The 13,684-nt window shown below is 46.3% G+C and overlaps 2 protein-coding genes across 2 annotated transcripts; one reads left to right on the top strand and one right to left on the bottom strand.

The window, feature by feature from the left end:
• Window positions 1-712: 712 nt before the first annotated feature.
• On the top strand, window positions 713-4,545 carry LOC127322869 (COBRA-like protein 1). Its single transcript, XM_051351287.2, has 6 exons — window positions 713-1,116; window positions 2,152-2,231; window positions 2,828-3,284; window positions 3,433-3,592; window positions 3,700-3,977; window positions 4,059-4,545. The coding sequence occupies exons 1-6, from the start codon at window positions 1,041-1,043 to the stop codon at window positions 4,349-4,351; spliced, it is 1,344 nt and encodes a 447-aa protein (XP_051207247.1). The 5' UTR covers window positions 713-1,040; the 3' UTR covers window positions 4,352-4,545.
• Window positions 4,546-4,869: 324 nt separating this feature from the next.
• Window positions 4,870-6,990, bottom strand: LOC127322868 (COBRA-like protein 6). The gene is made up of 5 exons (XM_051351286.2): window positions 6,834-6,990; window positions 6,654-6,733; window positions 6,096-6,552; window positions 5,531-6,004; window positions 4,870-5,431 (listed from the first exon to the last, which is right to left on the bottom strand). Exons 1-5 carry the CDS (start codon window positions 6,892-6,894, stop codon window positions 5,139-5,141), a joined length of 1,365 nt encoding a protein of 454 aa, XP_051207246.1. The 5' UTR covers window positions 6,895-6,990; the 3' UTR covers window positions 4,870-5,138.
• Between the last annotated feature and the right edge of the window lie 6,694 nt (window positions 6,991-13,684).

Genomic DNA, 13,684 nt, shown 5'->3' with positions numbered 1-13,684 from the left:
ATCTAGCGGCCTAAATCCACAAAGCCCTAATAGTGGCTTAATTTTTTAAAGAGAAATGGTGGCTTAATCTAGCACGAGGGTGGTTCTAGATCAGCCGAAAACTAGCAAACACGCTAAAAAAAATCTAGTTTTACTTTCCTGAAATTGTTTTCTTGTCGAAAGAAAAACTCTCCCGAAATATACAAAGAAACAAATATTGCCACATGATGACGTGATCGATTCACTTTGCGTAGTCTATATATAGCCGTCGAGGCTTCGCCCATAAGGAAATAACAAAATTGCAGCCAGAACAATCCAGTTGATATCGTGTGCCGATGGTCATCAGCTAGCTAGTGGAAAAATCTTTTGGAAAAGATTGCGCACATAAGACACGAAAAGGTAGACTTTGTTAGTCCAGTCTAGAAGGAACGCGACTGGCAATTCAGATCAGTTAGCACTAGCGAGGACTGAGGACCAGCAAGGCTTTGGGGGTAAATTCTTATCATGTTCATTAGGACACATATGTAGCCTTCAAATTTCAGACCAATCAACTGATTAATTAGTTTCTGCGGTGGGGATATTAGAACTGATGACAATGCAGTACCATTTCGGTCCATGCGTACACTAAAGCTTCAGTAAAATTAGATTCCTTCCCGTGGTTGAATGGGACCAGAAATCTTACATGAGAAAAACACGACAGCTAGTCTTTCACAGAAAAGTGGAAACATGGAGGCAGAATCAGTGAATCAAAGAATGGAAAAGCGAGCAAGAAACACGGCTGGCAGTAATGGTGATCCAGAAGCTAGCGCCTAGCTTCTTGCACTCCCGCGGAAGCGAGAGGGAAAGGCTTTCCACGAGAATAGCTCAACCCTGTCTGCATGTCTGTCGCGCGCAACAAATCCGACCCACACGCCACAAAGCTCTCCTCTTTCTCTCTCCCTCCCTCACTCTCTCTGACCCGCTTCTCTGAAGTTTCTTCGGCACAAAGAACGGACTGGAGGAGGGAGTGATCAGGGGTGAGCAGCTCGTTGCCTCGTTCTTGAGCAAGCTCTCGATCGGCCATGGCGCTGCTGTTCCTGCGCCTTGGTGCCTCCATTGCGCTGCTCCTCGCCCTCTCCGCGCTGGTGCCTTCGTCAGGTAACGGCTCTTGATTTCTGCCGTTTTCTTTTGCCTTTCCTCTGTTTCTCCGGAGCTGTTCGTCGATTCATGCCCTGTTCGGGCGATAGAATTTTGGGGACGAGAGATGCGGGCTGATTCCTGGGATCCATGGCCGGAGGATTCGGCAATTAGCAATGCAAAAAAAAATGGGGAAGAGGATTTGGTTTGTTTGCTTATTTTGGTAACGTTTCTGGACTTTATTGCTGACACCATATAATGCGATCGTGGTGATCAAAATGTGATTTCGTGCGATTCTGTTACCCTCTACTTAGTTTTTTCCGTTGGGAATGCTATTTTTGCAACGATTGAATAATCTGTTCTCACATTAGTTAGTGTTCTTCACGTAGCCTGAGTACCTGACTGAAACCGGAAGAATCTATCTGACATTCCACTCTCTCCTAAAAAAATATGAGGCTCAAAAACTGTCTCCTAAAGAAGAGTTTGAAATTTCATTACTTCTAGGCCTCTCGCACCATTAGCCCTTCGTCTTACTGTATTTTTATTGTAAAAATCAATTTGGTTTCATATAATCTAGTTTAGTGCCTTTTCAGTCCATGTACTTATGCAGGTTTGGTCTATTTTTCATAACCAAATACCACATTTAACAGGGAGACTGAGTGGGTACATACTATATTCTGTTGCAACTCGGCGAAAATTCGGCCTTATGGATAGTGTCATGCTAAAACTGTGATCTCCTCTTGCTATGTAAACGGCAGTTAGTCACAGTAAGATAGGTGTAGTTGAATCATTGTTCTGGACGCTGAAAAGTTCAGTTAGTGTTCATTCAGTTCCATTCAAGGAGCTTGTTACAAACATCAGTTCTATTTCTCGCAACATGTGATGTGTTTCAAAAACACCGACCAGTATAATCTTGGCACTGAATCCTAACTCCTGACCGTAATTTTAATGTTTTCCTAACAAGGCTTCCACCTGATTTATTAAATGTTTTCTACTATGACATTCTTTGAATTTGGAGTAACTGTGTTTCAAGCAAATTTCCTTGGCATTCTGCAGACGCGTATGATCCGCTTGATCCGGGTGGGAACATTACAATCAAGTGGGATGTGATAGAGTGGAATCCAGATGGCTATACGGTAAGTGAAGCACTGCAGTCTGTTTGAAGCTAGGACCCATTCAGTGCATGCCCCTTTCGTTACAGAAGTCCACATCTGCTTTTGTCATTCTTACATAAGCAAATACCATGACAAGAATATTATAAGGAAATATAACTATTCCGCAACCTTATGTGTACTCCAATCTGTGCAGATTAGCTCAAGTCGTTACCACATGATATATATAATCTTTTTTGTGACGAAGTGATCTTTTTCTGTCATTGTTATGCAACGAAATGTGACAGCCTTCACAATATCTGCATAACTGCCAGTAGTGAGCTTTAAGTTGCTTGCTAAACTTTCAGATAGTTGCCATGACTGAACATTGGTGAATTACCCTGTAAATAAATAAGAAGTTGGCATGACTGAACATTAGTGAATTAGCCGGTAAATAAATAAATAGTGCATTTGTTTTTGGTGATGTATGGAGCTGCAGGTCAAGGAGTTGCATCATTGAGACTTTCTTCAGATGTATTTTTTAAACTAATAAGCTGTTGACCTCCATACAATCTTTTATCCTGTTCACAGTTCTCTATACTTCCAATTTGCTGACAAACTGTAAAATCACATTCCTCCAGGCTGTTGTTTCACTATACAACTACCAGCAGTATCGTCATATTCAACTGCCGGGCTGGAAACTCAGTTGGGTGTGGCAAAAGAAGGAGATAATCTGGAAAATGTTCGGTGGCCAAACCACGGAGCAAGGCGATTGCTCCAAATTCAAAGCAGAAATCCCACATTGCTGCAAGAGGGACCCGGAGATTGTGGACCTGCTTCCTGGGGCACCATATGGCACCCAGTTTGCAAACTGCTGCAGAGGGGGAGTCCTCAACTCATGGGCACAGGACTCTGCCAATGCTGTGGCATCATTTAAGGTCGTTGTTGGTCAGGCAGGGACTTCAAACAAGACTGTTAAAGTGCCGAGCAGTTTCACCCTGAGGGCCCCCGGGCCGGGGTATACTTGCGGACCTGCCAAGGTTGTAAGCCCTACCAAGTTCATTTCACCGGATGGGAGAAGGTCAACTCAAGCCCACGGTAAGAATTTCATTTCCGTGAACTAGTATCTGATGCATATTATGTTTCAGAAATAAGCTTCTAACCTGTTTCACAAGCTCATGATCTTCCTGGAGTAGCAACAACATTGAGCATGCACTTTGGTGACAACTCGTCTTTCCCTGTGCAGCGACATGGAACGTGACATGTACCTACTCGCAGTTTGTAGCGCGAAGGTCCCCGACATGCTGCGTTTCGCTCTCGTCGTTCTATAACGATACCATTGTTAACTGCCCGACATGCTCATGCGGCTGCCAAAATAACAACTCCAAACCAGGAAGCTGCGTTGAGTAAGTTACATTACATTTGACTTAATCCAGAATAATACTCCGAAACAGTATAAAAATAAGAATTTTGTTTGCTCAGTTATGTGATTGTTGAGTGTACTCTTTGACAGAGGCAATTCACCTTATCTGGCTTCTGTGGTGAATGGGCAAAGCGCGAGCAGCTTGGAACCACTAGTGGAATGCACCTCTCACATGTGCCCAATAAGGGTGCATTGGCACGTCAAGGTGAACTACAAGGACTACTGGAGGGTGAAGATCACGGTGACAAACTTCAACTACCGGATGAACTACTCGCAGTGGAACCTCGTCGCGCAACACCCTAATTTCGACAACCTGACTACGATCTTCAGCTTCAACTACAAACCTCTGAGCCCATACGGAACAATAAGTGAGCATTTCACATTTCCATATATGCTGCAACTGTGCATATTATTTGTTACAGCTAACAGTAAGTCCTCCGCCGTCGCAGATGACACCGCGATGCTGTGGGGCATAAAGTACTACAACGACATGCTGGTGACCGCTGGGCCTGATGGGAACGTTCAGTCCGAGCTTCTGTTCCGGAAGGAGCCGGGGGCTTTCACCTTCCAGAAAGGCTGGGCGTTTCCGAGGAGAGTGTACTTCAACGGTGACAATTGCGTGATGCCGCCTCCAGATGCGTACCCGTGGCTGCCGAATGCTTCACCGCGATTGCCGGCTTCACTTACCCTTGCACTCATCACAGTTGGGACAGCAACGGCCTTGTTGCTTGTCCATGCGTAGTAATAGGAGGAATGGATTAATTAGTGCAAAATGCACAGAACTTTTAACGTTTTTAGAAGAGCAGAGACGATTAATCCAACCAAGGCATTCCTAGTTATTGTAATTATAGCTCAGGCAAGACGAATGCTTAATCATTTAGCAACATTGGCATGATTTGCTGCAGCATTTGTAGCTATGAACATGCATTCAGATAAGTGTGTCTATGCAGGGTTATGCTTTGAGTTTTCCAAGATTGAAACAAGAGAACAAAGGATGCAACATCAGTGAACAGAAGACACTGGCATCATCAGTTCTCATCAGGAAAAGGTGAGATGGATGCAAACTGCAAAGTGTCACTGTCTGTGAATTCCATCATGATTGTGTTTCTACAGACGATTTCTCTATCAAAATAATGCTCATGTCCAGCAAGTGACCTCTACTTAAAGAGGGAAAAAGTTTGTACGTTGATTCTTTCCAGATGAAAATACCATTCGTAATCTTGAAACCCAAAACACCCAGCTATCTACAGGCAAAGGATGGAGGTCAAGGTTATTTCTGAGTTCTCCAAGATTGAAACAAGTGAACGAAAGATGCAACATGAGTGAACACAATAGTCCCATCGGTTCTAATCAGGCAAACGTGAGATGGATGCACTGCAAAGTGTCACTGCCTGTGAATTCCAACCTGATTGCATTTTACGGACATATTTCCCTTTCGAAACTATGCTCATGTCCTGCTTAAAGAGGGGAAAAAGATGATTAAAACACCCAGCTATCTACAGGCAAAACATGGAGGCCACCTCTGGCGCTCATGCCATGAGTAGCGCCAAGAACGCGACGCCAGCCACGGCAGAGCTCAGGAGCGACAGTGCCGAGACGGCCGGCGGAGCGGCGTTGGGCATGTAGGGGTAGGAGTCCGGTGGCGGCATCAGGCACTCGTCGCCGTTGAAGTAGATCTTCCGCGGGAAGGCCCAGCCCTGCCTGAAGGTGAAGGTGGTGTCGTCCTTGCGCATCAGCACCTCCGACTGCACGTTCCCGTAGGGCCCCGCCTCCATGAGCTGGTCGTTGAAGAACTTCATCCCGTAGAACAGCGCCGTGTCATCTGTGGCAATTGGAAACACATCAAAATCGAACTCAACAGCTGAATTCCTCGCCTGTAGTCAGACACGAAATTCAGAGTTTGTTGTGACGACGGGCTTACTGATGGAGCCGTAGGAGACGACTGGCTTGTAGTCGAAGCTAAAGACCTCGGTGATGTTGTCAAGGTTAGGGTGCTGCGCGACGAGCGTCCAGCCGGTGTAGTTCATGCGGTAGTTGAAGTTGGTGACGGTGACCTTGGCGCGCCAGTAATCGTGGTAGTTGAGCTTGACGTGCCAGTGCACGCGCACGGGGCACATGTGCGTGGTGCACTGCAGCAGCGGCGCCGCGCTCTGCCGGTTCACGTGGCCGCGCGCCGCCACCGGCATCGGGTGCGCCGCGACTGCGCTCTTCCCCGACGCCGACATGAGGCGCTTCGAGTCGCGGTCGGTGCGGGCGCAGGTCTTGTGGTCGCAGCCGCACGCACACTTGGCGCAGGGCACGATGGTGTCGTTGTAGAAGGAGGAGAAGGAGACGCAGCACGTCGGGTACTTGGACGCCAGGTGCTGCGAGTACGTGCACGTCACGTTCCACGTCACTGCATCCATTGCACGATCGTCAAAACAGTTCGTTACGAGTCATATCCATGCACGCACGGGCTAAATAAGAGAGAAGATCATTGGACGTACTGAGTGCTTGGGTCTTGCGGCGGTGGTCGGCGGTGAGGAAGACGGTGGAGGGGACGACCTTGGCGGGGCCGCAGGTGTAGCCAGGGCCGGGGCCGAGCAGGGTGAAGTTCTTGGGTACCTTGACGGTGCGGTTGGTGGTGCCGGCCTGGCCGACGCTGATCTGGAACGCGGCGACGGAGGCGGAGGGGTCCTGGCCGTAGGCGGAGACGACGCCGCCGCGGCAGCAGTTGGCGATCTGCTGGTTGTAGGGCACGCCGGGGAGGAGGTCGACGACGGCGGGTGTGCGCTTGCAGGAGTGCGGGAGGTTGGCCTTGAACTTGGAGCAGTCGCCCTGCTCCGTGGCCTGCGCGCCCACCATGGACCAGATCACCTCGCGCTTCGCCCACGTCCACCCCACCGTCCACCCCGGCGCCATGATCTGCCGGTACATCTGGAAGTTGTTGATCGTCACCGTCGCCTGCACATAAATCGCCATGCCATGCATGTTTGCCACTCAGTTAATTAGCTCGCGAGCAGCTTCGTGTTGATCGAGAGAAGTAAGAAAGGGCCGGCACTCACGACGTATCCGTCGGGCGTCCACGACATGACGTCCCACTTCATGGTGATGTTCCCGTTGGGATCCAAGGGGTCGTAGGCCACTGCAGCAAGATCGACAATGCAGTAGTGTTCAGCACACCAAAGACCAAATTACCAAGCACGAGCAGCAGAATGTTAGGAAACATAGCATGCTGAAGGAACCTGCAACGGAGAGCGTGGCGGCGAGGACCAGCACGAGCGCGGCGGCGTTGGGCAGCTCCATTGCGCGACCGGCAGAGCACGCGTGCGATATCTGGCGAATGTAGGTGTTCGTCCAGTGCCTGGGGCTTTAAGGCAAAGAAAGCTAGGGAGAGGTCAGAGGTGCATTCAGCAGGAAGCTAAGCCATGCCAGCCACCGGCCGGCGGCGCCTGTGCGCGACGTCGATGGCAAACCGCCACCAACCTCGATCGATCTGGTGGTACGTGTGTGCTGTCGATCGGTTGCATGCAGTGCCATCCTTTGGCAGCCTTTTCGATCGCATGGTGCAGTTGCTCCTTGTGTTTGCTTGCAGTTTGGTTCCTCTACGCCCAAGCAACGTGGTGGGTGGTCGCCCGGAGTGGGAGTAGGAGCCGAGGAAAGGGACGCCGCGCGCCCGGCGCCACAGCCTCGTGGAGATTTGTAGAAACTACCCGAGATTTCAGTGGCCGTTGCGACCGGTCTCCGATCACGACGGTTCAACATCTCTGAACACACATGAACATTCTTCAGTTGTTCAGTCCAAGGACAAGCGTGTCGTTCTTTCACTTTTTTATCAATTTTTTTTTGACAAAAAGATATTACGGATAATGAATAAAAAATATCCCACCATAATGATCTATTTCTTATAGCTGCAGCACATCCACCATCAAGATAACACCTAAAGTTGAAATTCTCCAAAAGCGACGCTTCCAAAAGGAAGTCATTGCGCAAGCTTCTTCATCATCCGATTACAGATCTTAGATTTTCACCCTCGAAAAAATCATGCGCTCTCAAAACAATGCCTTCAGGCCAGACTTTAGATTTTCAACTTGAAAGACAAGATTTCATACTCCTCTTGTGATACCGCCCCCACTTGTCGGTGCCGCTTCTACAAATCACAACTCACCAAACAAGTGCATCGTCGTTGCGAAGACTCGATCCACCATTACTGAACCTCAAAATCTTTTCTATCAACCTTTAGTTCTCTCCTATATATCATGGTACGATGGGCAACCTAACAAGCAGTGGCTGATTCGGCTGTTGAAGACTTTGCTGGGTCTTGAACACAAGTATTTTTATGTTTTCTCGACGTGGGGAGGTTAACAATTCCAGATGTTAGGGCATGTATAATGAGATGATGTTAGCCTCCCATTAGCCTGGCCACGAAGGATTTTTGTTTAGTTGGAGGAGAGATAAATAAGAAAGAGAGGGCTACCTTCCCTTAGCCGTGTGGTTGTCAAGCACAAGGTATCGTATTTGTAATAGTAAAATAAAGTAGTAATGAAAGTAATATAAACTAGAAAAGTAAAGTAAACCAAGTAAAGGCAGTAAATGAGTGATTGTTTTTGAGTTTTGTGTGCAAATAAGATAGCTAAATATTTTTGTATTTTTGGATTAAAATAGTGCTGCAAGTAGAAAGTAAGATATATGCAATGCAAAGGTGTTTCTTATGATTAAAATTGGACCGGGGTTCATGAGTTCAGTTGACTATTCTATCTTTTAATTTGTAGTAGATAATAATAATTCATCAATGAGATAATAAGAATATAACTTCAATATGTGTAAGATACGCATTCATATGGGCATCACGTCCTAACATAGAGATGATGCAACATATCTCTCTTATACTCCACAAGAAAGGGAAAACTCTATGTAATCTCGTATTAAGAATTAACAAAGTATAGCCATAAGTACTTTGACATGATGTTTAAATATTAAATATGTTACGTTGAACAAACAAGATCATCACTTTTGTCACGTGACGAACATAGCACATGCATTCACTTTATCCCTAATGAGACAACAAAAGAAAATGCAAAGCCATAATAGATCATGAATTTGTTATTACTATCCAATCACTAAAACCATGTTATTCCATCTAACACACACATCACCCCACACACGCTATTGCATACAAATTAGATAAGAATCAATACTTAAGAGCGGGGTATATAATATACATCTATCAATACATCTTACACAAAGTAGAGTCAAATCTTATACTCACAATATCATAGTATAAAGATCCACCAAATAGGAATTACATTTATGACCATAATCATGTTGGGTAGCTCATATGGTACTAAGAACTATGAATAACATGAGAGAAATAGATCAAATTACTGCCACAAGCCCGTAGTCTAGAGGTGGACTACTCCCCCTTGATCATGGTGTTGATGAGGAAGATGTTGGAGAACGTGGCGATCCCTTCGGCGGAGTTTCTCCCTCCAATCTTCTCTATTGCAGTCTCCGTTTTTGTGTTTCGTTGTTTCTGCGGCGCTCTCCTCTAGGAAACTCTCGAGGGTCATATATATAGTGATTTTTAGGTCAAAATACGTCGGTTCGCGAAAGAATCAAGCGATTTGGACGATCGACGACCGAAAGAGGTTGGGTGGCGCGCACTAGCAGGGTAGACGCTCCACCACCTCTCTTTTGGGCCTCAGGGCCCTCCAGGTCTGGTCCAAAAGTCCATACTGCTTTTCTTGATGAAAATATGATGTCCCCGAAATTCTAGAATAATTTAACTCCGTATAGGTCTCTGAAAGTGAAAAATATACAAAATAGGGTTTTCATGTTCTGCAGAGTTATAACCCAAATAAAAGGGATTCTTGGTAAATCCCCATAAATCACTATAAAACATGATAATAACATCATATGTGTTGCAAATATGTGGAAATACATGTTAATAAATTACAAAGTTCATGTATGTATTTTACATGCATCATCTGCATCTCTTTGATTCTTGTTTCAATACCATTATCATGCTTGATTATTATTTTGATTGAGCTCTATTCTCGTAAAGCATTTGAGGCAGGAATACGAGAATAATTTATGTGGGTACTATATTTGCAAGTTTATTCGCCAGATGACCTATTGTTAGGGGGAAAAGAATTCTACAACAACTCCATGTATGTAAACAATATTCACAATCTTATTTTATTACCATCAATTGTGTTGAGTTTTATTGATCCCCTTCTTTAAATTAGATTGGATGTCTGTGGGATGGTCTCCTATTAAAGGATTGCGTACGAGTAATTCAAGAAGAATTGGCGGGATTCTTACTTAGGGAGGTCAAATGTCCAAATGAAGAATACCATCGGGACTTTTATTTAGACAATAGGGATCGTAAGAGGACTTATATTGTATATTCTTGAATGTGTACTATATTCATGACGATGTTGTGTAATGGTTCCTTTATTGTTGTATGTACTAGCATCAAGTTGAATGAAAAAGATAAAACCCTAAACCTCTGTCGCGGCAAGAAAAATACCATTTTCTCTGCAGCGGCAGAGAAACGGCCATATCTTAGCGCTCGACGCGTGGAGGACTTTAGTACCAGTTTGTGTTACCAACCGAGACTAAAGCCCTCCACCCTGAATGCTCGAGAGATCTTTTAGTCCCGATTCTAAGAGAGAGGGGGTTTTAGTCCCAATGGCGCAGTCCTCCTTGCGCAACCGTGACGAAAGGCCGCTACCGACCGGGACTGATGTCCGTTTTTCTACTAGAGAATGTCCGAGAAGGGACATAATTTATGCATCCTATATAAAATGCTCCTAAATAAACAATCATCTATGTATTGCACGTGTATAATACTTCCTCCATTCCTTTCTATAGTGCCTATTCTTTTTTGGCACGGAAATTAGCGCAAGCAATTGTTTTAGCAGAAAACCCCCTACCGGATTTGAGAGAGGAAAAATGAAAAGTAAACAGATCGGAGGTTTCCATAACCGTTCGCGTGAAGGATGCTGTATCCCGTTATTCTCGCTGGCGAATCCTCCCGATCCAACCGATCCCGTGAAGGACTCCCTGTCCCCCGCTTTTCTTTTCCTGGGCGCGCATACCTTTCGTCTCTCTCCCGCGCGCATGTAGGCAGGCAAAGAGTGCAAGGACGGCGAAAATTTCAACAATGGAGGGAATTCGAAGGGCGGCAATGATCCAGAATTTTCAAGTTCAAAATTTGGACGCCAGGGCTATAAATAGATGGACATCAGCACGGCCATCTCATCCCTCACCAATCTGTTCTCTCTTCTCGCTCTTCTCGCTGCTATCCCCAGCTCGCCTAGAGTCATGGCCGATCGCCGGGGAGGGTGGATCAACTGGAATGCCCTCCGCGAGTAGGCCGAGGAGGATGCTGCTGGTTTGAACTATGACTACGAATTTGTGGTACTGGATCAAGGTTTGCCACATGATTTCTCAGTTTTCAGTTGATTTCCTACCGGAGTACTGTATTTGAATTGATCGAGATTATGCATACTCGCAGAGGAAGAAGAGGAGGAAGTCATGGAGTCTTCTGATTGGCGCCGTGGCGGCAGGCTTGGCCTGGCCGGAGGTGTGCGTTCTGGGCGCGGCCATGGCCAGGCTAGGCTTAGCAATTCCCGCCATGGACTAGGCATGGTACCTTCTCCTCTGGAAGAAGGTCTGGCGCCGCCTTCCCATCTTCAACGACCGGAACCTCAGGCGCCGTCTGCTCCTCTTGAACGACCGGAACGTCGCCTGCCACCTTCTCCTCTTCAGCTATGGCAACATCGCCTGCCGCCTTCTCCTCAAAACGAGACCCTGGACCTAGGAACAATTGGTGTCCATTATATTTTGTCTTTGCCAGGACATATCTAGCTAGTAACTATATGTCCATAAAATGATTTTTTTGATCAGTGTACATGTGTTCATTATGACCATGCATGGTCCATTCTGTTGACATGGTATTTTTGTTGTTCCATATTATCTTAATCATTCTCCTTTCGTTTCTAATGTGCGAACTTTTTATATGCGAGGTTCAAAAGAGACCCTTTAAGCGGATTGACAACGCGAGCCCAACAGTGTCGGATTGACAGCGCGAGCCCAACCCCGTCTGCAGTTCCTCCCTGTCAAGATTTTTGGCATCAGGATCGGTGCGAGGCTAGCCAGGCTGCGGAGGGTACTCGTTCTTGTTCTACTGCAGTCTGGTCGATGGAGTAGCAAATGTCTTTGGTAATTCATCTACGTTCTTCCGAACACCCCTTAATGCTACTCTAAATTTACCGTAGCTCACCCATGCCATGTTTTCCATGTTAATCAACATTTAATATGCGGGGTAGATAAATAACTTGAACCTAATAATTGTGTGTCGGAATTCCGTTTCTGCTTAAATTGGATAAGTGCATCGCATCATATTTGTCATGCCATGCATATCATCTTGATCTTGTTGGATCTTCTTTTTCTGTAGTAGTAAGACTTGCATACGTTGTGTGTTCCAGTAATTGCTTCTTCCCGGATAGGATCGCGAAGTGGTGTGGTGAGATACGACAAGTTCTCCGGATGTCCCTCGGCAAGCTTTAACAGGCAAGCATTTCCCCTATACTCCTGTCCCTGCAGGAGTCGCTCACCTATTTTATTTTGTCTCCTCCCTCATGCTATCCTATAGTTGCGTTCTTGTCACGTGTCCCTTCCACTTGTTACCTCAAGCAGCCCATATTGCCACCACCACCTCCTACAGCTATTGTTTGGTTATCGGGTCTGCCTTGCGAGTCGTAGTGCTTGCTAGTGCTATTTTACCTCGTTACCGTTATTGTTATCTTATCGGGTTATATGTTGGGAAGAATCATGGTTACTTTAGTTGTTGATAATTGTTTAGCGGAGGCATCGGTGGGTCAGCTCCAAAAGTCTATCGGCAGTGCTACAAACTCCGGTCGCCGTTGATACAGCCTCCGCCCGCTGCTGCTACAACTTCCGGCCGCCACTGCTACAACGGTGGAGCAGCGTTGCTACAACCTCCGGCCGTTGTTGCTACAACCTCCGGCCACCATTTTGCTACAAAGGTGGATCAACGGTGCTACAACCTCCTTACCTCCATCCACTGTTGCTATAAAGGCAGGCCGGGCGACCACTTCTGCCAGCACCCATGGCGGGAGCTACGGCCGTCGGCGGTGGTGCTACGACCTATGGCGGCTCTACTGCAAACGGCAACGATGTTGCTTCCAACAGTTGTGGTGCTGCTGCAAGGCGCGGTGTCGCTGCGACGATGCTTCGAGGGTCACCGGTGATGCTAAGAGGCAAGTGCAGCAATGTTGCCGGCGTAGGAGCCGGTGCTCTGGGCGCAGACGATGCTCTGGGCACACGGGATGGGATTCTTGAGAGGACAGGTTGTTTTCTTTTTCTTTTTCTTTGTTTTTGCTGGAAACGTTGATCGAATGGTTTTGATCAATCGTATCGTGCGGCTGCCGACCCGGGGATCGGGGGATTTGATTCCCTGGGATGCTCAGCTTTAGCAAATCAACTCCCAGATTTTTGTGTGAAATACAGTCTAGCATAACTCTTTTGTGTTGCAATTTAGTATCTGAACTAGTACAATATTTCACATACGATCTTAGGTGTCCGATTTCAGTATAAAAGAATACAGGTTTAGGACGGAAATAGAATGAAAAACACCTTAATTTTCTCACTTGTTGGAGAACAATGCTCTAGGCACACGTGATGGGATTCTTGAGAGGACGCGTTGTTTTATCTTTTTCTTTGTTTTTGCTGGAAACGTTAACCGAACTGTTTTGATCAATTTGTATCATGCGGCTGCCAACCCGGGGATCGGGGGATTGATCCCGGGGGACGCTCAGGTTTAGCAAATCAACTCCGAGATTTTTGTGTGAAATACAGTCTAGCACAACTCTTCTTTTGTGTTGCAATTTAGTATCTTGAATTAGTACAGTACTACTTCACATACTATCTTAGGTGTCCAATTTCAGTATAAAAGAATACAGGTTAGGACGAAAAAAGAATGAAAAACACCTTAATTTTCTCACTTGTTCCAGAACAATGGTGTCGGAGCTCGGAGGGCTGGGCGTGTCAAATCTGGACACCGTTG

This window comes from Lolium perenne, chromosome 2 (assembly GCF_019359855.2).
Source record: "Lolium perenne isolate Kyuss_39 chromosome 2, Kyuss_2.0, whole genome shotgun sequence".
Classification (NCBI taxonomy): Eukaryota; Viridiplantae; Streptophyta; class Magnoliopsida; order Poales; family Poaceae; genus Lolium; species Lolium perenne.
The sequence above is the reverse complement of the archived record's forward strand: the minus strand, read 5'-3'. Positions and strand labels throughout refer to the sequence as shown.

Bases quoted from the DNA above. Each gene is read 5' to 3' on its own strand.
- LOC127322869 (XM_051351287.2), top strand. From the start codon at position 1,041: ATGGCGCTGCTGTTCCTGCGCCTTGGTGCCTCCATTGCGCTGCTCCTC. The intron at 2,232-2,827 runs GTAAGTGAAGCA...ACATTCCTCCAG, and splicing joins GGAATCCAGATGGCTATACG to GCTGTTGTTTCACTATACAA. The intron at 3,593-3,699 runs GTAAGTTACATT...ACTCTTTGACAG, and splicing joins AAACCAGGAAGCTGCGTTGA to AGGCAATTCACCTTATCTGG.
- LOC127322868 (XM_051351286.2), bottom strand. From the start codon at position 6,894: ATGGAGCTGCCCAACGCCGCCGCGCTCGTGCTGGTCCTCGCCGCCACG. The intron at 6,734-6,833 runs GTTCCTTCAGCA...ATCTTGCTGCAG, and splicing joins CGCCACGCTCTCCGTTGCAG to TGGCCTACGACCCCTTGGAT. The intron at 6,005-6,095 runs GTACGTCCAATG...CAATGGATGCAG, and splicing joins CCGCAAGACCCAAGCACTCA to TGACGTGGAACGTGACGTGC.